The sequence below is a fragment of the Quercus robur genome, chromosome 2 (genome assembly GCF_932294415.1).
Source record: "Quercus robur chromosome 2, dhQueRobu3.1, whole genome shotgun sequence".
Classification (NCBI taxonomy): domain Eukaryota; kingdom Viridiplantae; phylum Streptophyta; class Magnoliopsida; order Fagales; family Fagaceae; genus Quercus; species Quercus robur.
This window is the reverse complement of record NC_065535.1, coordinates 42,161,558-42,187,255: the sequence shown is the minus strand read 5'-3', so window position 1 is coordinate 42,187,255 and position 25,698 is coordinate 42,161,558. Positions and strand designations below refer to the sequence as shown.

Here is a 25,698-nt window from a genome sequence, read left to right as displayed (position 1 = left end):
TTCCATCTGTCCATTTGCTTGGGGATGCCCTGGGGATGAGAATTGGTTCTTGATGCCCAGACTAGAATAGAAATCCCTAAAGCCTTGGCTGTCGAACTGCCACCCATTATCTGATATGATCGTCAATGGAATCCTGAACCTACAAATTATATTCTTTCATACAAAGCTCCGAATTCTTGCTTCAGTGATCGTTGCTAGGGCCTCTGCTTCGACCCATTTTGTGAAGTAGTCAATAGCAACTAGTAGAAATTTTACCTGATCTTTACCTTAGGGCAGTGGACTGACGATGTCGATTCCCCATTGCACAAATGGCCACAGAGAGACTATCGTCGTCAGTTTCTCTACTGGAAGCCGCTGGACATTCCCGTATCGTTGGCACTTGTCACACTTCTTTACGAGCTCCACTGCATCCACCTGCATAGTAGGCCAGAAATAACCTGTTCGAATGACCTTGTTCACTAGGGACCTAGGGCCGGCATGGTCCCCGCAAATCCCTTCGTAGATTTCTTTCAGTATGTACTTTACTTCTTCTTCGTCGACACACTTCAAGTAAGGCATGGAGAAGCCTCTTTTGTATAAAGTGTCATTGAGGATCATAAATCTGGCCGCCCTCTTCTTGATCTTCTTGGCCTCTTCTTTGTTCTGAGGGAGATGCCTATCTTGGAGGAAAGAAACGATTGGTGTCATCCAGTTGTTTATGTTCTGGATTGTGAATGTTGGCACTTCTTCAATGCTGGGGTTTTTCTGGACTTCCATTTCCAAGTCCATGCTGATCCCCCCTTCTTTTGATGATGCTAGCTTCGAGACTTCGTCTGCCATCATATTCTGGCTTCTAGGGATCTGTGCGAATTCTACCTTATCGAACTCCCGAGTCAGATGTTTCGTCAGCCTGAGGTATTTCTGCATTCTTTCTTCCCTTGCTTCGTAGTCTCCCTTGATTTGTTCGATCACTAGTTTTGAATCATTTTGGACTAACAAGTTCTTTGCTCCAAGTGCCTTTCCGAGCCTCAATCCCGTCAGTATTCGGCCTCGTTGTTGGTAGCCGGGAATTTTAGTTGAACTTCGTATTTGAGCACTTCTTCATCAGGGGTGGTTATGACAACCCCTGCTCCCCCCCTTTTTTGGGCTGACGAACTATCAGTCTGTATCGTCCATCGCTCGGCTTCGTTGGTGAGGCTGTCTTCGTTCGGAGAGGTGAACTCTGCGATGAATTCTGCCAAAGCTTGTGCCTTAATGGCCGTTCTGGGATGGTACTCAATGTCAAATTGACTGAGTTCAATTGCCTACTCGACTATTCTTCTGGCTGCTTCAGGTTTGTTCATAGATTTTTTGATAGGTTGATCCGTCATCACCAGGATATGATTCGCCTGAAAATATTGCCTAAGTTTGCGTGAGGCTACTATTAACGCAAATGCAATCTTTTCAATCCTTGGATACCTAGACCTAGCCCCTTGGAAAGCTTGGCTGACGTAGTAAACTGGGAGCTGTCTATTGTCTTCTTCTCTAATCAAGGCTGCACTCACTGCTGTAGCTGATACTGCCAAGTACAAATATAGGTTTTCCACCTCCTTGGACGGACTTAAGAGGAGTGGATTACTCAGGTAACGTTTGAGTTCTTGGAACGCTGCTTCACATTTGTCGGTCCAGGCGAAAGCCTGCTTCAAGGTCTTGAAAAAGGGTAGGCACTTGTCCGTCGCTCTAGAGATGAACCTGTTTAAGGCTGCGATCCTTCCTGTGAGCTTCTGGACTTCCTTGACAGTTCTGGGCGATGCTATATTGATTATGGCTTGTACTTTCTCCGGGTTTGCTTCTATTCCTCTCTGGGACACATGAAGCCTAAGAACTTCCCTGAAGCTATACCAAAAACGCACTTACTTGGATTCAACTTCATCTGGTTTTGTTTGAGGGTGGCAAACGTCTCCTTTAGGTCGTCCAGATGTGCAAGCTCTTCCTTACTTTTAACAAGCATATCATCCACATATACTTCCATGTTCCTGTCAATCTGTTTGCTGAACATTTTGTTCACTAGTCTTTGATACGTAGCTCCGGCATTCTTCAGTCCAAAAGGCATTACCTTGTAACAATAGAGTCCCTGACTCGTGATGAAAACAGTCTTCTCCTGATCTTCTTCAGTCATCCTTATCTGGTTATATCCTGAGAAAGCGTCCATGAACGTCAGCAACTTGTGTCCGGCTATAGAATCCACAAGCTGGTCTATCCTTGGTAGGGGGAAATTGTCCTTCGGGCATGCCTTGTTCAAGTCTGTGAAGTCCACGCACATTCTCCATTTCCCATTTTCTTTCTTTACTAGGATGACGTTTGCGAGCCACATAGGATAGTATACTTCCCGGATAAAACCTGCCGTCAACAGCTTGGTAACTTCTTCTGTAACTGCTTGGTATCGTTCTGGGGCGAAGACTCTTCATCTTTGCTGGACGGGTTTTCTTTCCGGGTTCACATTCAACTTATGTTGAATGACTTCTGGAGCTATGCCTGGCATGTCCTCGTGGCTCCATGCAACGACGTCTAGGTTTTCTTTAAGGAATTAGATGAGCCTTGTTCTCATCTCGGGGCTCAACGTCGTCCCTATCTTCGTTGTCTTGGTTGCCTCCCCTTCGGCCAGTTCTACTGTTTCCAAGGCTTCCATTTTATCTTCGTCATTCCCTTCGATCATCCATGTGTGATTCTCTTTTGCGGCCAAGACGGCTTGATAACAATCCCTGGCTAAGACTTGATCTCCTTTTACTTCGCCGACACCGTTATCTGTTAGGAATTTTACCTTCAAGCAATAGGTTGAAGTGGCTACTTTCCATTTGTTGAGCGTGGGCCTCCCAATGATTACATTGTAAGATGAGGGGCAATCTACTACCAGGAAGTCTAATTGACAGGTCAACTGCGCCGGGTAGGTCCCCACTGTTACTGTCAGCGTCACTATGCCCCTGGGATATACCCTGTCTCCATTGAAACTGACAAGGGGGGAGTCAAATGAACGCAGTTTCCTTGGATCTAGCTTCAGCTGCTGGAAGGCGAGGAGGTAGATGATGTCTGCAGAGCTACCGTTGTCCACGAGGATCCTTTTGGTGTTGAATCCCTCTATATTCAATATTATAACTAAAGGGTCATTGTGGGGCTGCTTCACTCCCCTAGCGTCTGCTTCATTAAAAGACATGTCCTGGTCCGTCCGTTGCTGCTTAAACAGAGGTATCGTGTGGACGCTATTCACCTCTCTTTGGTATGCTTCCTGGAGGGATTTGAATGACCCTCCTGTGAAGGGCCCTCCTGTAATCGTCTTTATCTCCCCGTTCACGTCTTGTGTAGGTTGGAACGGTCGATCGTCACTCCTGGAAGAGGACTCATGCTGACTCTTATTGCCGTCCCTGAACTTACTATATTCTCCCTTCTTCACGTATTTCTGTAATTTGCCTTTCCGTATCAACTCCTCTATTTGCTCCTTTAGGTTCTTACAATCTTCCGTGTTGTGGCCATGATCCTTGTGAAATCGGCAGTACTTGTTCTTATCACAGATGTTAGGAGATAAGTGTAATGGTCTCGACCATTTGAGATAGTGCTCGTCCTTAATTTGCATTAAAATTTTGTCAACAGGCATAACTAGAGGGGTAAATTTTACCGTCTGAGGACCTTTTTCTTCTTTTCTTCTATTCCCGTCATTATTCCAACGATCTGGGCATTCCCTCTTTTGATCCCTATGCTTGTCATCCTTTCTTCCTTTGTCTCCTGGTTTCTCTACATCCTTTATGGCTGCTAAAGCGTCTTCAGCATTCATGTACTTCTGTGCTTTAAGGAGCATTTCTACCATCGTCTTTGGAGGGTTCTTCGCGAGTGAAGCCACGAGATCTCTGGATCTCAGTCCCACTTTGAAGGTCATCAGCTGTACTTTGTCATTAGCTTCGTCTACCTCGAGGGTCTCCTGAGTAAAGCGTTTCACGTATGACCTTAAGGTTTCCTTTTCTCCCTGCCTAATGGTGAGTAAGTGGTCTGCTAGCCTCTTAGGACACTGCCCCCCAATGAAGTGACGCAAGAAAGCATTGCTTAACTGCTCGAAGTTGTCGATGGATGATGTGGGCAACTTCGTGAACCATTCCCTTGTAGCCCCTTTGAGAGTGGTGGGAAAGGAATGACATAGTATCTCGTCGGGTGGCTGTTGAAGGCCTAATGTCGTTTTGAAGGTATTAAGGTGATCCTAAGGGTCTTTGAGCCCGTCGAACGGCTTAAGTTGAGGTAGACAAAATTTTAACAGCACGGGGCATTCAAGGACTGCTGTAGTGAAAGGCAAATCTGTAGCCCTTACCATCTATCTACGCTTCAGTCTGTCTTCTCCTTGATGGCATTTCTTAATTCGTCCATCTCCTTCCTCACCTTTCGAAGGAGATTTGAATTCTGCTCGTTCGGAGTAGTAAGTCTTTGATGAATACTCCTCCTATGGCTATCCCCTTCCCCCTCCGTGTTATCCTTGGACTGATTCTCTTCCTGTTGAACCTGTTGAAGCCGTAGCTTCATTTCCTGATTTTGTTTGGTGAGTTCTTCAGTGGTGGCCGCAAGAGATTGGACTTACTGGGCCAAGGCTGCGGAATCTGGATTGGATTCCATCTGAATGTAGAAGTTGATGGAAACTACGTTTTCAAATATGAATCCGAAAATGTCATTTCCCACAGACGGTGCCAAACTGACGAAGCGTGATCTCGTCAGTCGAGATGAATGTGCTCAGATGAATCCAAATTCTCGCCTGGATACCTGTGTAGGTGACAAGACTACTTCCACAGGGGTGGTCACCAATGTGGTGCCCGCCACAACGTCTCCGATGCCAAAGTCAGAATGATGGCGTATAATGTAAGATGAAAAAGAATACTAAAATGGCAATCACTTATTCTCTTTGAGTGTCTGTGTTTTGTTGTACCTTCCATTGGCAGTGTGGGGAGCTTTATATATGTTGTCTTGGGTTCTAGCCGTTGTGATTGGCATTTATGATGTTAATTCCTTCCTTTGGTAATGCTTCTTGCCTTGTAATGGAGCTTTCATTGTGTTCTCAACGGTCTTAACGGTCTCAACGGTCTGTACAGATGGTTTTGTAACCGTCCGAGGTATTATTAGTGGCATTGAATGGTTTCGCTATTCTCGTCAGTGATGTGGATGCTTTTTGGGCTCGTCTTAGGGGTGGCCTCGTCTGTCCTGCTGGATTTGTCTCTAATTGATTTCGTCAGTCCTGTCACATAGCTTCTGGGCAGAGATTGAGGTGAATGCTGAAGAACATAAATTTCAGTAAAATGTAAAAAATAAATTCAAACAAACCAAGAACAAAAGTTTCCACCAGAAGAAAAACGAAAGTCTCATAATATTCAATCAAATTCATTTTGGATCTTAATCCACCAGCTCTAATTAGTCAATCAGCATGAGGCCAATCATGGTCAACTATCTTAGGTCCATGATGATGTATAATAGACCGCTATAGCCTTCCTGGACTCTCACGTGCGCCTAAATCATCGCGCAAGGCAAAAAGGCACTAGTAGAAATCATGGGCCTCAGAGTTGGAATAGCATGAAATTTGGCAAGCTGAAGCGAAACAGTCTTCTGAGCAATAGTCGTCACTTTGCCATGAGGTACCTTCTGAAAATGACGAATTCCTTCATTTAGGCCTCGAAAACTGCAATTTTGCCATTTATAGTAATTTTGTTTCCTTAATAACTTTTTGCTCAACAGTCAGAATAAGGTCTTGCTTGTTTTGGGACAACCCTTAAGGTTAGTAGTTTATGATTTTGCATTTAACTCAATTTTGTAATTTTTGGTAAATTTTGGTATTTTGTCACCTAATTGCGTAATTAGTATGAATTAGGGTTTCAGACATTTTTCTCAGTATTTATATGTTTTGTAGCCATCAAAGACAAATTAGACTATTATCAATAAACATAGATTTTTGTCAAATTATCTCTCTGGTGGATTCTAGTTTCTTCTCCTTGTGGATTCAAGGAAACCCTTCGTTTATTCAAGATTTACTACCAAAAGCTAATAGTTTATTTTCTGTTCCATCAAGAGAGTATCATGTGTGCTTTCTTTAGGCTTCTGCGACATCACATGACCTAAATAATTCTAATCTAAGCTTTATAAGAGACTGGCAATTTAATATGCTACTTAACTAGCTAGATAAGTTTCGTAAGTGGCATTATCTTTGTCAGTTCAACAATGTAAGAAATTTGCCTTCTTTACTATCTTTTGACTGATGCTGAACTTTCAGCACTATAGGTGCGTTTATTGCTTTGAAATTGCATAAGATCAACAATTGGTTAATTTCTTTAATTTTTCGCCCCCTAATAGGGAAAATTAGTAACATCATTTTAGTCTTTATGCATGTATAAAACTCTCATTCTAATTGCTTCTTAAAAATGCTAACTAAAGTCTTAAATGAGGTTCTCTTTGAATCTTCTAAACTACTAGGCTTGCTAAAAATGAAGTCATGTACCAGTGTAGGATTGAGGATTAAAATACACCCCCCCCCCCCCCAAAAAAAAGGAAAGATTTATCATACAAGAATCATGATTTGGAACCCAAACAAAATTAGCTGCTAAAAAAAGAATGATTCTCATAATAGACAATCAAATATGTCTCAACTACTTTGGACACTGTTAGGACATATGTGATTCACTTGTTAGGAACATATGTCACTATTTTATGTAATTGGTTAATCCTTTGACAAAATGCACTTTACTTGCATTTGGGTAAATCTAGGATGTGTTTAACACTTTAAGAAATTTTGTTTCAAGATCAAGTGTTGAAGCCATGCAAGTCTGTCCAAGATTCAAGCTGAAAAGTTCCTGTCATTAAAGCTCGACAGCTAGCCATCTATCGAGCTCAAAGAACTGTTCAGCCCTGTGGCTTGACAGCAGCTCAACAGATAGGGTATCTATCGAGGTTTATGAAAACAGAATTTTAGTTCTGTTTTGACTCTAATCTGTGATTATGTGTTTGGGCTTTCTTTTCTCACAACCCTAGACATATAAAAGGATTATTTTAAGGGCCATCAAAGTGTTCACAAGTTGCATAAGTGTTGAGCAAAGTTTGTTCAAGCAAACTGTGACTAGAGACAGAATTTGCCCTAGTTCATCTTTCTTGTGAAGAAGTTCCTGTGTTTGTGCACTGTAGGGTTTTGTGACCAAGCATCTTCTTGATCTTCATCGTTGGGATGAACTAAAGAACTTTGCAGCCAACAACCTTCTCTAGTTGGTGATTGAAGTCGCGTATTGGGATCTGAGCAATTGGTTAGTCACGTACTGGGAGCCGTGCATCAAAAGGAGAAATTGTTACTATAGAACAAGTCCAATTGAGTATTGGAGTAAAGGTTCAACTATAGGTTGGTATAAGGTACTGAGATTCCTTTACTTGTAACCACTTATTGTGATAATAGTGGAATTTCGGAAGTGGTGACCTTAAAATCACCCGGTGGGGTTTTTGCCGTGTAGGTTTTCCCCATTCATAAACAAATCATCGTGTCAATTTATTTTCCACTGCATACTTAGTTTATTGGTGATTTGTTTGTGCTACCACGCGTTTGCATGTTAATTAACTTAATTAATTCACTTGGCTAAATTAATTGGTTAATTTATCACAACTGGTCAATTTGTATTTGGCCTTTTAGAAACAAAACATGTTTATTTCTGAAAATAACCTCAAACCCACGAGGGTTCCTTGAATCCACAAGGAGAAAGGGTCTAGAATGCACCAGAAAATAGAAAGACAAAAGTCTGAATTTTATTGATTGAATAATTGTTCAAAAACGTTTATAGACTTAGGGGCCTATTTAAGGGCTCCGTAAAACTTGGTAGACAAGAAAATATATTCTAAAATAACTCCTAATTAATACCTAACCATAATAGGAACCAAATTTGACCTAAAAATGCATTAAAAGCACCTAAAAACAAGAAAATAATAACCCTGAACCTAAAATAACAAAAATTAAAAATTAAAAATTAAAAACGAAAATTAATAAATTACAATAATTAAATAGTAAATTGTGTCCTACATCAGATATAGCAAAAACTCTACCAAATCAAATAAAGTGATTCACATCCAAAAAACTAACCCAAACCAATCAATATTTCAAAATCCAAATTGGGTAAAAGACCTAATCACGAAAAATAAAAACAAATTTTGAGGTTGCGACAGATCATGGCAGCTCCAACCTATTTTCTAGGTTCCAGCACCTAATTCGGCGGAGTCATGGAGGTTCGGTGCTAAGTAGAGAAGACGACATTTGGTTTTGGTGTTTGGGATGTCTTTGATTTCTCCTTTGAAACTGACATGCAATGGTTTTTTCAAAAACGCCAAGTGTATTTTCAAAAAGAGTTTAAGAGGGTGACGTGGTTTCCCCTCATTGGATGGAGTAAAACCTCACTTTTGCACAAAGATCAGACCAAATTTAAACCCTTTTTGAAAATACACTTGGCCTTTTACCTTTTACTTTCAAGGACTGGACTATATGATCCTACTAGGTTAATCGGGAACCGTTAACCAAGATAGTTCTTTTAACCTAAAAACCATCCTATGCGGGGTTTCACAGTTTAGGACTGAGCTTAGAATTGGATCTCTCCAAACCAGTGGCAATGGTGTTAAAATTCTTTTCCCTTTTTCTCCCTTTCTCTTACTGTTTTCTTTTCTTTTCTTTTTGCTATATATAGCCCTACTAAATAACGTCTTCACTTTCTCACCACTACAACATATTTTTATAAAGATTATTATTCCTTGCATAATTTCTATCTAGTGTATCAAATGATATAATAAGGAATTTAAACCCTAGATATTATTGAAACACCAAGAAATGTCAATCAATTAAGTTACAAAACTCCTGACTCTAAAGTTTAGGGTCCGTTTGGTTGGGGTAGAAAAGTTGGATAATAAAAAATGGGAAAATGGTAGAAAAGTGAGAAGATAGAAGATATATGTCATATGTGTTTGGTTAGGAAGATGAAAAATGATATAAAAAGTACATTGTATAAATTTACTCTCATGTTCCTAGTAAATATATTGTTTTTTAATAAATACCTTATTAGAAAGAAAAAAAATAAAACCAAAGTTGAGTTAAAAAATAAAACCAAACAAGTAAGTTAAAATGAAAAAAGAAAAAGAAAAAAAGAAATCAATGATACATTGTTGTGGGGAAGGATTGGGGGTAGATGAGTAATTCCATCAACCCCTCTTTTCTCCCTCCCATTTTCTCTCCATTTTGGGGATTGAATTTTGGTGGGTCTAGAGAGAAAACTTTTTGGCCCAGCCATTTTCTCCCCCTCGCCTCCTAACCAAACACACCAATTTTTACTTTTCTCTCCTCTATTTTCCACCCCCTACTTTTCATCCCAACCAAACGGGACCCTTAGTTCATAATAGAAAAAGTAATCATTTTTAGGCTCTAAAGTGTAAGGTGGTTGTTTTTAGTCCAATAATAAATTTATCATACTAAATGGAGCTTAATTTTCTTTGAAGATAAATGGACCTTAATTTTTTAATTTGACTACATTATTGTTTTATTATAGAGATTTAATGGATGTTGATGGAAGAACAAAAATACTATCACTTTAAATTTGTTATGGATTAAAAATGATCACTTTAAATTCTAATAACTAAATTGTAATTTTTTTTTTCTAATTAAGATGTGATATGATTTGACAATGTTTCTTATTGGGCTCCACTCTTAGGAAAATTATTGTGGCATAGCGTCATATTTCCCCTGAATTTTTAAGCAAAATAAGAAAATAAAAATAAATTATACTAAATACATATATGTTGCTTTAAATAAAAACTAAGTTGGATAAAAATAATTTTACCTTAAAAAAGTAATATTTTTAAAAATTATAAATAAATCAAATAAGTAATAAGTTGAAAAATAAGCTCATCTACACACACACGTTAAAGTTTCAATAATGCCTTAAGCTTGACCATTATTTTCCCCGTTTGACATTGAGGGATCCGCTTTTGTATTTACTTGTGAAGTTTGATAATTGGCTTTGGAGTTATAATTAAGGGAAAATTATACTTTATTTTCCTAAACTATACATCTTTTACACTTATGTCCTAAATTATGAGAATGCAAACTTACCCCGCTTGGTAAAGTTTGCATTCTCATAATTTATGTGGTAAGTGTAAAAAATGTATAATTTAGAGGGGTAAAATATAATTTTCCTTATAATTAAACACCTGATATTAAATAAAATCCTATTATTTAATCGAAATAGATTAAAAAGAATTAACTAGATTTCATGATGCACACAAATGAGGACTGTGGGAGTCAAAACACTTGTAACAGTAGCAATTAAGTAGATGACTTTCACAATTAATTTATAAGAACTAAAGGGTAAAAATTCCACAATGGGAAGTCTAAATAACTGATCACGAAGCGGTAAGGAACAAAATGACTATTTATTAATATAGAAATTTTTTTCCCGAGGTACAAAAGGTTGGATTGAAAGTTTAAAAACTCTAAGTCCTATTCTACTTCTCTCTCTATTTCTTTTCTAAGTCTTCTTTTTCTATTTTTTCTGAACCCCCTTAGCTGCTACACCTCCCCTCATTTTATAGGCACCTTTCCCTTCCTTGTCTCCCCAGCTGGCTTGCCTCTAGCTAGATTCAGGGTATGCTTGTCCCATCACTCTTTAGCCCTGCCATTCTTTTATCATGAAACAAGACTTTTGGGGGTGTTTTCACTGTTTGGCTTGTCTATAAGCATTTAATGTGAAAGAGGTTAGGTGGAGAGCATCTCATTGATGCAGAGCTGACCGGCTTTATGGTCTTTATCTCTTCGTGGCATTTCCCGAGGTGAGCTTGATGATAGTGGCATCTGGGGCTAGAGGGGAACTAGTTACCTATGGTTCCCTATGTATCCTCTATGGGAAGAGAATTGCTTATTACCATGGTAGGGGACCTTAGCAACGGTAGCTACCTCTCTATGGGACTTATTCTTGGGAGTTGTCTTTTATCTCTTGGGTTTCTTTACTCATATCCACCTTTTTGGGTTGGACCCATCTATCAAGGTTCGATCGATGGGCTCTTGGTTCTCAACCCGAGCTCAAGTTCATCCCCCCACAAGGACCATTCTTACTATGACACTGAAATTTGTTTCACATTAATTATAAGTGTATTTCTTTTATATGTATTTTGTACCTTTGGACCAATGCAATATATGATTGAACTTGATTTTGCTTAGGGAAAGATAACATATATTGCAATGATCATTGTAACCACATGATTAATTTAACTAGAAAACAAAATGCCTAGCACTTGAAAGAGTTGTTTCTAAGTTTTGCCTCAACAAATTTATAATTGAGAGGCATTTTTAACCTGAGGACAAATATCAAATAATCTTAGTATTAAAAAAAAAAAAACACCATAAATATAGACTTGGTCGCATAGTTGGGATTCTTCCTTTCTAACTAACAATTTGGGATTCTTGCTAATAGCATCCATGAATTCTGAATTTCAAGTGTCTTAACTAACAATTTGGGATCATTGCTCATAGTATCCATGAATTATGAATTTCAAGTGACTTAACTAACAATTTGGGATTACTATTAAGGGATTTCTCTTTATAATTATTCAGCGATTTCTCTCTATAATTATCATATGTATGTGAACAAAAGAATTATAGTCTCTCATGGGATTAGTTAGGCTCTATACTTTTCTAACTAAGGTAGAAAATAGAAATAGAGTGAGTTAGGTCAGAAATAGAAATGAGATATAAGATATGAGTTTAAACATTTGAGTTATAAAAATTGAGTGATAGGAACTGAGTTAGAATGATGGGCTAAACCAAACATTTCCTAAACCTTCTACTGTACTGTGATTTATATAGATTTAACAGGTGGATATGTATCTTGAAAAATAATTATGTTAGTCAGCTCTCCGAGATCTGGTGTAGGATGCCACTACAAGAAACGAGGGCTATAGCCGTGTTTCTAAAACACCGCATTTCCTATAGCCGCGTTTACAAACGTGGCTTATATTGCGCAACAATAGCTCCTGCGGGTCTATAGCAACGTTTTTATAATTGCGGCTACAGGTTGAGACTTATAGTTTTTAACCGCGACTATAGGTTGAGACCTATAGTTGTGTTTTTGCAACCACAGCTATAGGTAGAGACCTATAGTTGCGTTTTTAAAAAAAACACAGCTATAGACTCGCTTTGGGCTACGATTTTTAAAAAGCGGCTATAAGCTCAGACCTATAGTGGCGTTTTTCAAAACACAGCTATAGACCATCTTTAGGCTGCGTTTAGAAATGCAGCTAAAGCCTCCTACATTGGTTTTGTCTATAGCTGCGTTTTAAAAATGCGGCCCTTCCGCCTTTTTTTTCCTTGCCGAATCACAAATTCCTGCCCAAATTGAACCATACTACAAGCACTCAAAATCAAATACAAAACAGATAATTTTCATGACAAAAAGTGTTGGCTTTATTCCATGACAAAAAGTGTTGTAATTGTTTTAATTTATATCCTTGTACTTTGTGGGATTTTATTGTATTGGGTTTAGTATTAAGTTGGTGAAGACTCAAGCTTAAATGAAGAATCAGTGGATTTCGCAAGAAGCTAAGCCGCGAAAGAGCCACGTGAGGAGCACATGACTGGAAGTTGAAGAGTCATTCTAGGCTGTCGTTTTCGCGAGTGTCTCACGGGTAAGGCCTTCCCACAAGGCAGTCGCGAAACATTTTGCTTGGAGGATTTTTTAGTGTGACTTCCCTACCCTTCACCTATACTATATATACCCTCATTACCCACAAATGTAAGAGAGGCTATTCAGAGAGAAAAATAACCCTTGAAGAAAGGAGCTAAGAAGTTTTAGAAGAATTTGAGCAAGTTTCATTGAGAAAAGGATGATTTGATTGCTAAGCTCAATGAATCCAATAAATTGTTTTTCATTCCATTAACATCTCTAAGGTAATCTTTAACTCTTTTCATTGATTTTGATCCTTAGATTATGTTTTTGGGGGGTTTTATGTTCATAGTTGGGATTTTCTCAAATGGGAGTTGGAAAACTTATTTTTTGTCAATCTTTTTTATTGGACTTTGTTTTAAATGATGATTTACTTTGGATGCTGGCTCCTTGTGGCAAAAATAACATGTATTTAGGCAATATTTTCATATGTTCATGCATTGTTTAACATACATGTGTAGTATGTGCACTCTATGTGTTTGATAAAATGCCCAAATGGCATTTTGTTGTTGTTTTGGACTCCAATGAGTGCCAAACTTTGGGGATAACCATAATTTTTCATGTTTATCATGTTTTAATTATTGGTTGTGTTTTATACACTTTTCCCCGTGAGTGCTTATTCATGCATTAGTCATGCATCTCACATGCACACTAGATGCACCTCTGCTGCACACACTCTAACACTTGACATGTTTTGCACTTCACTCATGCTAGTTAAGTCTTTTTAAACCTTTTAGCTCTTATAACATGTTCTTGTGTCTATGTCATGCCTAGGTTTACATCATGTTCCATCATTCTTAGCATGTCATGTACACTTTATGCTTTGTAGCATGTTTTAAGTTGTCTTTGTTTTTTGTTTGAGCTTCATTTTCTCATTCATTTTGCACCCCTCATGCATCATACCCTTGCTTATATCTTCTTTTCTTTCCCTCCTTCCTCTTGATTGTTTTGTCTATTCGTGACAAAAAGGGGGAGAGTATACAGGTTTGTATCGTCATTTCTATATGACTCATGTGCACACTCTTAGGGGGAGTAATTCTACCTCGTGCACATTCGTAGGGGGAGAAAGTCATAGGGGAGATGCATATACCAAGGGAGAGAAGACATTCTTTTATAAGAAAACCTTGTTTTACTTTATGCTTGTTTTCTCGTTGCTTTATGGTGCTTTGAGTTATGTTTAGTATCATCTATGCTTTGCTACTCTCATTGCATCATGCTCTTGTGCCCTAGTAGGATCTTGTTCCTAGATGCATATACTTCATGTATTTTGCATTGGTCAAGTGGGACATGCAATTGATCCGTGGGATTGCTCTTTATTGCATTGCGTGTCAAGATGAGCATTTACTTGCTAAATGTTCATTGTAGTCATTCTTCAATGACTGATCCTGTTTGATCAAGTTTTTTCTTACATGCTCTAGTGTGTTTACCAACTTGATCGGAATTTACTTGTTACATTATACTGGTCCTTTTTATCACTTGATTTACCTTGAGGGTCTAATGTGTTTTGTGCAAGTGTTTCAGGCCACAGGTATATATGTTCCAAGTGCTACACAGCTTCTAGATTTAAGTGTGAGTGAGTTTTTCCATTGTTCCCAAAATCATGTTTAAGGCTGGAGTCTGTTATAGGGTGTTTTGTCACGGAATAGCCAAATGGGGAGATTGTAAAGTTGTGATTTACAACTATGTTTTATGTTGGCTTTATTCCATGAAAAAAAGTGTTGGAATTGCTTTAATTTATATCCTTGTACTTTGTGGGATTTTATTGTATTGAGTTTAGTATTAAGTTGGTGAAGACTCAAGCTTAAATGAAGAATTAGTGGATTTCACGAGAAGCTCGCGAGAAGCTAAGCCACGAAAGAGCCATGTGAGGAGTACATGACTAGAAGCTGAAGAGTCATGCTAGGTTGTCGTTTTCACAAGTGTCTTGCGGGTAAGGCCTTCCCGCAGGACAGTCGTAAAACATTCTGCCTGGAGAATTTTTTAGTGTGACTTCCCTACCCTTCACCCATACTATATATACCCTCATTACCCACAAATGTAAGAGAGGCCATTCAAAGAGAAAAAACAACCCTAGATAGGTTTTCTACAACACACACCCATCTTTTTGTGAGAGAGCTACTCATCCTTAGTGAGAAATCATTGTAGCCTCTTCTCCTTTCCTCTCCCATTATCATACCTTAAGAGGAGATTTGTACCCAAACACAATCCACACATTTTCAGTGTAGTGAGTGTTTTTGGTGTTGCTGGGAAGCATTGGAAGAAGCCAAGGATGGTAAATGCAACATGGAGCTTGTTGCGGGATCCGAAGAGCTAGACAAGACACGGTTCCGAGAAGCCTTGTTGGAGTAGGAGCTTGCAGGGCTTAGGTATAGTGGGTAGATTAGGCTTGGAGGGTCTCTTGCTAACCCATGTATCCCAACTGATTGTCTAATGAATCGATTACCCCTTGGAGAGCGGCGGAGAGGTTTTTCGCCAAGTTCTTTGGTTTCCTCTTCGATAACACATCAACGTGTTTTCTGTGTTTGCATTCTTCTTCCCTACTCTTTTACATTTCATTTTACTGCTGTGATTATATGAATATGTGTTAGAGTAGCTTGTTTGTTTACCCACTCGCATTTACACTATTCCGCACTTAGAATTAAGTTAGTATAAAATCTATCGAGTCGTAACTTTTATTTGGGGGTCTAAACAGCTCTTGTGTTTTTAACACATTTTTGAGCTTTCAAAAGCATTTTAAAAACACAGACCTACCCAACTGAAACAAGCCCCTTTTATTGTATCTAAAAATGAGTATATCTTAATGATAGACCATAGAATGAATACACAATTGACCACAACCAAGTAGCAGCAATATCAAGTAGTCCCCCTCGAAGAGGATATGTGATGCATGAAGCTCAATCAAATGTCTATAAAATTATAAACTCACAATACTCATACCCTCAAACTGGAACAATGAGACCCAAAACTAATGGTAGACCCTTTCACCATCAAGCTTATATTGGAAACTCATTGAGATTCATGTAACATAGCAAACAAACTATGGAATAGAAGTTATCATGAAAGTGGCACCAAGCACTAAATAGAAATTTAAAAATACAAAGCACTCTCAGTACTTGTAAGGTTTGGAAAAACTTGACAATGTATATTTTTAGAGAAATTTTATTTTACTCGAGGATTCATAGTTTCTTTCCCATTATTTATGTACCAAGGAGAGTCCCCATCAAACATTGCCACCTTGAATATATTAAAGGCATCGTATTAATATCACATAACAATGCATTGCAAAAAGTAGTGTTTTGCTAAATAACATTTGTTTGCTACTTGAGAAGGATTTGAATCATGCATATGTGGGCTAAGTTGGGCGAACATTTTTCTCATGTGCGTCAACACTTCGGCCATTTGCTGTTGGTGCCTTGCTTCTGCTTGGGAGAGTTGCTCTTGATTCCTTGCTTCCAATTGGGCTAATGATTGTGTGAGTTGCTCTTTATGCCTCGCCTTAGATTGAGCTAGTTGCTCTTCATGCCTTGCGTCAGATTAAGCTAGTTGCTCCCTAAAGGAAGTCTCCAACTCCGAAATAATTTGGGTCGTTTTGCTTGATGATGATGGAGTGGAGGTAAACCGTGAAAGGTTTGTGGCACTTTTTCCTAATGGAGTGATTCCAAAACCCACCCCATGTACACGTCCAGGGTGCTTTGGACCCTAAGAAATGACTCTAAGAACAGTCAAGGCAAACCCATTAGTAGATTAAAAAGAGCATTGGATAGTCAGGTAATTGATATAATGTTCTTAAAAAGGCAGAATTGTCCTAAAAACACCAGAAGCACCTTTGAGCTAGGATTAAATACTTGCTATATGAGCTTATGACCATTAATAGTTATAAGAGAATGCAATGAATATATCACATCACATTCCACCACCTCCCTCAAACACCAACAATCCCATTTGACCAAAATTCCATATAAAGATGCTATTGTAAATGCGAAGTTTCAAGATTGCAAACACAAGTGGCATAACAAAGTGAAGAAGTAAAAGGAAAAACTTACAAAACTAGTCAACATAACATATTCCCAATATGTGAAAAACAACAAAAGCAATCATTGGCAACCATTTGTCTCAAACAAAAACAGAAAGTTCACAGGTTTAGCTCTAATATCTCACAAATTCTATCCAAAATTTCACAAACCTAAAAGTCGGCTATAACAACCCACAACAACAACTAAATGGGTAGGAGGGATTTTATGGAATGGACATGGTCGATTCTGTTTTATAAGTAGGGACTACTACTACTAGTACTAGTTCTTGTGAAAGCGATAGCTGGGGAGACATAAGCTCTTTGGTTAATGTTTATCCCCCCTTTGGTTTCTGACTATGAAGGGACACCACAACCATAAGATTCTGCGTTTGGAGATTTGAGTTACTTCAGGCCGATACAATTGTAGCACTGTACATGGGTGGTGTATATTTGCACTAGTAGAGGATTTGATTTTAGGATTTCACCAAAAAAAGAAAAAAAAGAAAAAAAAAAAAAGAAAAAAGAAAAAAGAAAAAAGAAAAAATAAAAAAGAAAAAATAAAAAAGAAAAGAAAACTAATGAATTCATTCATTCAGAGTTATTTTTCAGTTGTTTTGCATCTACTCGCACGTTCACACTGACTTTATAAAATTTTTTCATATGTACATTATATTACCATTATAAGCACTTCAATCTGCAGCCCAAATAGATACAATTATGAGTTTATTATGCTTGAAGAATGATATTCTTCTTAATTTAAAATATCAGTATATGAAACACATAACCTTACATCATTACCTAACTATCTCTAAACCGACCCCCACTAACTGGAAAACATCCTTTTGATACTATGAATGCACAAGACATAACAAGTCAATGAGAAAATATGGCATCCTTATTAACAAGCTAATATTTGAATAGGCGCATTAACATGATGAATTGAAACACACTATATTTCACCAAATTTTTGTGTGGAAGAAATTTATAAGAACTAAGAAGCATATTGAAAAGATAATAATAATAATCTACTAACCAGTTGATACAAACCAAACAATGCAATGACTAAAATTTAGGCCTCGCATAGAAAACCCAATTCAGTCAGAACCTGTACAAAAATAAAATCAATTATACAGTCGGAACTTAAGCGAAATATATAAATAAAATAGAACCATATTACTTAACTTTAACAAATCCATATGAAGAACCATTTTGGTGGACCAAATGAAATGAACAAAGCATAAAAGGAGCACCATTTGATACTTAAAAGACCCATGTCAGAAAAAAGAAAACAAATATTACCCAACAACCAAAATAGCATTAAAAATTAAAAAAAAAAAAAAACAAGTTGGAGAGAGAGGTAGTTTTTTTTCACTAATACCCAAAATTGTAATGTTAAACCAAAAATCAAAACATAATTTTTTTTTTAAACTTACCGTTGGGGAGATTGAGAGAGGTTCGAGTGAGATTGAGAGAGAGGTTGTTTTGTTCCCACAAGAAAACAACAAAATATAAAAACCCCATGAAGCAAATCCCTCAAAAAAATCCATTTAAACCCAAAATCGAAACCCTAAACCAAAAATTGAAACCCTAAAACAAAAATCAAAACAAACAATTTAAAAAACTTACTGTTAGTTGGCCTTGTGAGAGTGTCTTAAGTGAGATTGAGAGTTGGAGAGAGAAAGGAAGAGACCAAAGGAAGGGTGACGGTGCTACTAGGTGAGATTGGTAGCGCTAGTGATGGAGGCTTGGGTTTCGTCGGCGCCGGTGAATAGGATCGGTGGTAGAGAGGGGTGGATTAGCGGTGACGGTTTGGGAGTCGCTGATTGGGTTAGGGTGTGAACAGTTGGGTTAAGGTGTTTGAATAGCTAGCGACAAAGAGTGGAATTGAGGGGAATTTTTTTTTTTCTTTTACACTGGGATCTATAGCCGCGTTTACAAAAACGCAGCTATAGACATGCTTTAAGCCGCATTTCTAAAAAATGTAGCTTTAGGTGTGCCTCTGGCCATGTTTAGCTATAGACCCATTTAAAAAAAAAAAAAAAAAACTTTTGTTCATTTTATAGCCATGATTGAAACATGTGGCTACAAGCAACACTATAGCCGCGTTTTTTAAAAACATGGCTTTAGGTGTGCCTATGGCTGCGTTTATCAAACGCGGCTATAGGAAATCCTAAAAAAAAAAAAAAAAAAAAAAATCGGCTTGACATATAGCCCTACCCAATAAAACATTGCTGCAAAGATTATAAACACAGCTACATAACTGCCCTATAGCTGCGTTTTTTAAAACATAGCTATAAGGTGGCTATAGTCGCATTTTTTACAAACGCGGCTAAAAAAAAGTGGCTATAGGTAGCATTTTTTGTTGCGTGTGTAGCATTGTAGCTTTTTTTTTTTTTTTTTTTTTTGGTTTTGATAGAAAGATATTTAGCTTTCGTTAATATGAATAGAAAAGTACAATATAGAGAGTACATCATTGTCTAAGATTCTATATAAAAGGAGGTAACATACGTAGCAGGTAATAAATTTCAAATTTTCATTTATACAGTAGATCGAAGGAGAGTGAAACAGCTTCACTATATAAGACTAATATATAATTCGTGCTTACGCACGAGATTGATGAATTATAATAGTGCTATTGATATTAGCTTGAGTTATTAAACATATATGACATAGTTTGATTAGGACATTTAGAGGTACAAATTTCCTTGCAATTTTCATGATATTGGTTATACGTCAAATTTTTCATTACATTGCTATTAAATATATAATTTTGAAAATAACTATTGGATACTACATATACAATATCAATTTACAATTATTATCCGTGAAATTTTACTAAATACAATACAAAATAAAATATTAAATTGGTCAAATAGTATCTTCTAAATTGAATGAGAATAGATGAATAAGATTGTTAAATTCAATTACAGTTTATTATGTTCAATATCTTCATATACAAAATATATGAATAGAAACTATATAAAAAATATGTTCATTAGTTAAGATAAAAAATAATAGCACTAAACAATTTAATTTGTCTAGAAAGCTAACAAAAGCAAAGTCCAATTTTGATTCTAATTGAATTTTTTTCTAAACTTTGGTTTATATATATATATATATATATATATATATAACTAAAAACAATTGATAATAGATCGTACATAGTCATGATATATTATATATATAACTTATAAATTTGAGTTGTTTTTAGTTACATGATTAGTTTTTTTTTTTTTTTAATGGTTTATTTATATTAAACTCATCGTTTTCTACACTAAATTAACTCATTTAACACAAAAATTAAAAAAAAAAACTAAGATTAGATGAGACACGTAGTGCAAAATTAAACTCTAATTGAAATCCAAATTTTACTTTGAATTAACTCATTTGGCACAAAAATTTAAAATTTAAATTAGATGGAACACGTGACGCAAAATTAGACCCTAATTGAATTCAAATTTGAAACCTAATTGGATTTTTTCTCAACTTTATCTATTATATAATATATATATATATATTTCCTAGACAAAAAGTTATATAACTAAAATGACTTTTATTAAATCAATAAATAAACTAAAGATCTTCACAATTTAACCACCAGCTAAAGCCAAAATGATAAAAAGTTCCACCAAATTTCTTGAACGAAAAACAATGCATAGCTCAGAATCTATTTTGCTTATGATCAGCTTGTTTGAAATGGTGGCCAAATCTTACATTGGTAATTTGCAAGGAAATTCTTTTTCATGTGAAATATATGAAGAAAAATACTAATTAAACAGATAATTTTTGTCTCAAACTACAAAGCTGTGAAACTAATGGGAATATATCTGTTACAACAACAATCATTTGTCGGAATTATTATAATATTATCTACAAAATGGGTTTGATACACTCTCACGACTTCCAAGAATCGTTTAGGCCCGAGATTTGGAATTCATTGTCACAAGCATAGTAAGATATTTTCCTAAAACTTACTCCAACTCCTTTATAAAATCAACATTATCTACAAAAACCTGCAAAATAGGACAAATAAATTAAGTATCAAACTAATTGAATCATAAAAGTAAGATCAGAAAAGAAAACATCCTGATTGATTTCTCTTACCAGAAAAAGGAAAGGACCAAATTAATTAATAATAAGATTTTGTATTTCAAAATTTTACTTTGCTTGTGTGTGTGTGTAATCATTGTTAGCATGCTTGGATGACCTGGAGCCATTTCTTTCTCTTGCAATTTTCTATCACCCCCCAACATTGACCTGAAGGAAAATTTCCTAATACCTTAAACTAAGTCAATCCTCACTTCTTCACTAAGATGAGCACTTCTTCACTTAAGACTTCTCTTGAAATAATGACTCATTTATAAGTTATAACCGTAAAGGCTACAGCTACAAAAATCTTCATGCTTGTGGTGTAGTATTGAGTCTTATAAAGCATATAAAAAGAAGAGTTTAAACAATAAATCAGTGTTAAAAAAATAGAATTTCAAATATGAAAATGAAAAATAACAACCAACATTGAGCACAGCAACTAAACTTGGCAGATATCCAAGCAGTGAATCCAATAGTGGCAACAACTAGCAAGCTGTCTATTTTTTGTGTGTTCTTGACCTAACCCTAAATGCCTTCCATACATGCATCCGGGTAAATATACCTATGTATGTAATCTTAAAGCAACTATACCATTAATTAAATATTTTTTTCTGAACTGTTCTTCAAAGATTCTAGCAGAGGTGAGAGGTACTGCGACCGCAGCAAAAAGCTAATCAAGTTATATATGTAAAACCGTTGGAAGACGTACTGAATATTACATATTTTCTTAGACACTCTTTACTCATATCTCAGGGCAAGGCTTGAATGAGAATGTATTGGGTATTATCCAAGAAACATATTTTTGATGTGATATCTCTCCATGGAACTCTAAATGGAGACCATAAGGGGGTTTTTCCTTGGAGAGCTATTTGGAAGATTGAAGTATCTAGAAAATTCGCTTTCTTTGTGTGCACAACAGCTCATTGTAAACTTTTTAGTATGGATAACCATCAAAAGCGAAAGATCATCATTGTTGATCTATGTTGCATGAGCAAAATGGACGCAGAAACTATTAACCATCTTCTACTTTTTGTGGATAAGGCACGGGATCTTTGGTCTATGGTTTCCTCTTTATTTTTAATTTCTTGGGTCAATATTTTCTCAGTGAAGGAAGATCTATTTATGATTGGGTTAGGAGCATTGGCATATTAATTATTCTTCTCTTTTGGAATTCATAGACATTTGTAATTTTTGGTCTTAGTTTGTTGAATAGCTTTGGCATACTTCCTGTGTACTCAGGCTACTTATCTTAAAACATATGCAAAACACTGATGAAAAAAAAAAAAAAAAAAAAAAAAAAAAAAAAAAAAAAAAATTCCCTGACATAATCAGAAAAACATAATGTCTTTACAAGCCATACCGTCTTCCAACCATCAGGATCCAAGCATGCAGTGATCTTGGTGTTGATACCTGGTAATGGTCCAGGTTCCCGGGTAATCTTGCCCCCAGACAGCTTAATAGCTTCTGCGGTTTTATAAACGTCATCTGTGCCTATTGCGATCTGCAACAATGTAAGAAATCAGTCCCCAAGCCCAACAAACTATATATGATACCAGACTTTATAGCATTGACAGTAACAAGCAAAACAATATTCAATACCATGCAGCCAACAGCAAAACCTTAATGACAAATTTGAGGGGAAGAAAAACCCCCTTTTTTTTTAGGAGAGAAGGGGGGGGGGGGGGGGGGGGGGGGGTGTCTATGGTTTCTACCTGAGCATAAGCATTTCCCTTGTCATATTCGGTGACCCCATAGTTGTATGTCAATTCCAGAACAACATTTTTATCTTCAGGGCCATAACCCATCATAGCTATTGTATACTAGATGAAAACCAAAGAAAATTAAGTCAGTAAGGTAGAAATAAACACAGCAACCAACTATAACTCCCAGAGATGGGATCCTTTTATCAGTTATGAAAGACATTAAAAACAATATATATATATATAGGTCAATACATTGAACCATCATGTCAAGATATAGATACCTTGTACTCCGGATTGTCTCGTTTGCGAAGAAGTTCCAAGCCAAAGGCCTACATAATAAAAGGAGATACAGATTAAAAAAAAAAAAAAAAAAAAGGTAGCTTAACAATGGAGACTACACATTGCCCAATCTTGCACAGCAAAACTCACCTTCTCATAAAAATTTATGGAACGATCAAGGTCACCTACACGGAGCATTACTTGACACAAGGGCTCAGGAGTAGGCCCTCTCTCCAAAAGTTCAAACTTGTAACCATCAGGGTCCTCAACAAATGCAATCACCGTACTGCCACCTTTGACAGGACCAGGTTCTCGGGTTACTTTTCCACCCTTAGCCTTTACGAGTTCCACAGTCTTGGCAACCTAATCAGAGACCACGAAGATAAAACTCCAGCACATGTCTCTTAAGAAACAACAATCTAGAGAACAGTCTAGGCATATGTGACTAAAGTGCAATTGTAAGGAGCTAACATACAACAGGACGAGAAGAATATTATCTACCATATGATTAAAGGAAGAAGATATGAAAACTTTTTCAAGTACAGGAACTCACATCTTCAACAGCAATACCAAAATGGCCAAACCCAGTTCCAATATCATACTTGTCAACTCCATAATCTGGAAGCATTAGTCAATCAAAATGAATATCAACAAAATGCACTGATAGCACAGAAATGTTTACAAAAAACTTCATGCAAGGACCAAGTACAGTCCTTATGTCACTATTTTAGTATTTCATAAAGATCAACAAAACTAAGTACTAGTTAGATGGCCTACTATAAGTGAGTTCAATAACAAAGTGAGAATCTTCAGGTCCATATCCAAGAAAAGCATTTGTGTATCTCTCCTCTGGTATGTCACGTTTTCTCAGCAGCTTCATTCCCAGGCACTCTGTGTAGAATCTGCAATCACCAGGAATTTTACTTAATCCTAGGTTCACTCTCAATGTATTTGTTTAAAAGAATAGATGATATATAATATGATAAGAGAAATTCACATTATACTGAAAAAGCATACTTTATGGTCCTGTCCAAGTCTCCAACACGGTAAACAACATGGAGCATCCTTCGCTTATCTTTCTTGACCCACTCTAGGACATTTTCCTGGGTAGCAGTTGTGCTTGCTTGGGCTGCATTTCCAGCTGCTGCCACCCCCATGTCATTACCCTCTCTTCTCAAAAGCTTAGCAGCTCTCAGACCAAAGAAATGTGACTGTGGAACAGCTGGATAACAATTCAAAATCATTAATTTTGTCTGAATTTATGAAACAGTCCAATACCATCAATATACTATGCCATAGCATGATGTGAGACCCACGGTTTTTTAATGTCTCAGGAGTAAGCCATGAAAATTTATTTTAAATAGAAAACCCATATCATGTAAAAGATGATACAATCGCTTCAACCAAAACAATGACGAGAAAAAGGGGTGACAACTCATTTGCTTTATAATCTAGAGTTTCAAATTCTTAAATACGTACCACAGTTACAATCAAAACGCATCATGAGCTTCTAATGCCAAACATAGCTTTTAAAAGAGTTCTGAAAAGTTGTGCGCTTAAGTTGTCCCAAATGGCACTTCCTCCTCAAATAAGAAAGAATGAATTTTGAGGTCACGGGTTGTTTGAAAACTCATATTAGCTTAAGTGCTTATTTGGTATAACTTATTTTTCAGCCTCTTTTGTTTTGTTTTTTTTGTTTATTCAAGATAGGAATTCTACTCTATACCCTAATATGTATATATGTGTGAAAGCTCACTCTGAAAACTTGAACTCGACCTTGCCCCCACCCCCACAAGTATAAAACCGTCGCACAAGAGAGTGTGGTAGTTAAAAAGCTGTACAACTAAACAAAAGTGAAGTTAAAAAAAAAAAAAAAAAAAATACTAAGTGTGCATTAACAAACGGGCACTAAGTGAAATAGATAGATATGCAACCCCAAAATCTTGTTCAATTAATAAAAAAGCATAAATTAAATGAAACAAACGCAATTGAAATTGTTCATTAGCATTGAGAGTGACAAGAATTTCTAAAAATCCAATAAAGAAAACGTCCAAAAATCCATCACCAAAAAAAAAAAAAAAAGCCCCAAATTGCATTGAAAGTTGTTGACAGAGATAAGGAAAAAGAGGGTTTGACTCACCGCTACCAAGATGCAAAAGAGAGAGACGGCGAGAGGGGATGGTGCAAGAAGAAGAAGAGAGAGAAAAGGAGAAGAGGCGAGGAGAAGCAGAAGCAGAAGCGAATTTGAAGGAGGAGAGAGAAGGTCCAATGGTTGACGCCATGGGTATTATCCTCACCATGTCTCAGCTTGCACTCTTTGTGTTTGTGGAAATTTCTGTATGGCTAGAATGTCTATATGAAGCTGTGTGTGTCGTCTGGGAAGTGGGAAGGAGAGAGAGAGAGAGTCGTCTGAGAGTCAGTCAGATAAGGCCTTTGTCCTGATTTTTATTTTTTTTTGTTTGGAGAGTACATATATATACATAAAAGAATAAAAACGGTGGGGTTGTTTGGAGAGTACATATATATACATAAAAGAATAAAAACGGTGGGGTTGCGTACTCGCGTTGCGATCATAAACACAGTGTGTGTGTGTTAGAGTTGGAGTTGGAGTTGGAGTTGGAGTGAGGGTGAGGGGTTATTTTGATTCGATTGGGCAGAGTCGTGTCGTGGTTCACGTAATTATCTCCAACCACTGCTCTGCTGTTTGCTTCCCGAACTTTCTTATCCACAATGGGTCGGGGCTCCACTCACACTCCGCCCTCTTCTTCTTACTCTCTTTTTTACGGATATTACAAACAAACTGGCCCATTTGCGTGAATTTCTTATTGACGGTTAAACTATTTTGTCCTTTTGTCTTTATACATGAAAAATTATATTTTACCCCTACCTAAACTATACATCTTTTTACAGT

General features: G+C 36.8%; 3 protein-coding genes across 3 annotated transcripts; all 3 read right to left on the bottom strand.

The window, feature by feature from the left end:
* Positions 1-267: 267 nt before the first annotated feature.
* LOC126699208 (uncharacterized) lies at positions 268-906 on the bottom strand. Its single transcript, XM_050396890.1, has one exon. It carries the CDS (start codon positions 904-906, stop codon positions 268-270), a length of 639 nt encoding a protein of 212 aa, XP_050252847.1.
* Positions 907-2,545: 1,639 nt separating this feature from the next.
* LOC126699201 (uncharacterized) lies at positions 2,546-4,518 on the bottom strand. The gene is made up of 2 exons (XM_050396877.1): positions 4,378-4,518; positions 2,546-4,159 (listed from the first exon to the last, which is right to left on the bottom strand). Exons 1-2 carry the CDS (start codon positions 4,516-4,518, stop codon positions 2,546-2,548), a joined length of 1,755 nt encoding a protein of 584 aa, XP_050252834.1.
* A 15,854-nt stretch (positions 4,519-20,372) lies between these two features.
* Positions 20,373-25,417, bottom strand: LOC126713732 (probable lactoylglutathione lyase, chloroplastic). Its single transcript, XM_050413579.1, has 9 exons — positions 24,928-25,417; positions 23,805-24,009; positions 23,565-23,689; positions 23,341-23,405; positions 22,938-23,150; positions 22,790-22,837; positions 22,518-22,625; positions 22,166-22,306; positions 20,373-20,729 (listed from the first exon to the last, which is right to left on the bottom strand). Exons 1-9 carry the CDS (start codon positions 25,085-25,087, stop codon positions 20,688-20,690), a joined length of 1,107 nt encoding a protein of 368 aa, XP_050269536.1. The 5' UTR covers positions 25,088-25,417; the 3' UTR covers positions 20,373-20,687.
* Positions 25,418-25,698: the final 281 nt, after the last annotated feature.

Bases quoted from the DNA above. Each gene is read 5' to 3' on its own strand.
- LOC126699201 (XM_050396877.1), bottom strand. From the start codon at position 4,518: ATGAAGCTACGGCTTCAACAGGTTCAACAGGAAGAGAATCAGTCCAAG. The intron at 4,160-4,377 runs GTGAGGAAGGAG...GGCCTTCAACAG, and splicing joins ATTCAAATCTCCTTCGAAAG to CCACCCGACGAGATACTATG.
- LOC126699208 (XM_050396890.1), bottom strand. From the start codon at position 906: ATGCAGAAATACCTCAGGCTGACGAAACATCTGACTCGGGAGTTCGAT.
- LOC126713732 (XM_050413579.1), bottom strand. From the start codon at position 25,087: ATGGTGAGGATAATACCCATGGCGTCAACCATTGGACCTTCTCTCTCC. The intron at 24,010-24,927 runs GTGAGTCAAACC...ATTGTTATCCAG, and splicing joins TCTTTTGCATCTTGGTAGCG to CTGTTCCACAGTCACATTTC. The intron at 23,151-23,340 runs GTGAGTTCCTGT...GTCTCTGATTAG, and splicing joins TTGGTATTGCTGTTGAAGAT to GTTGCCAAGACTGTGGAACT.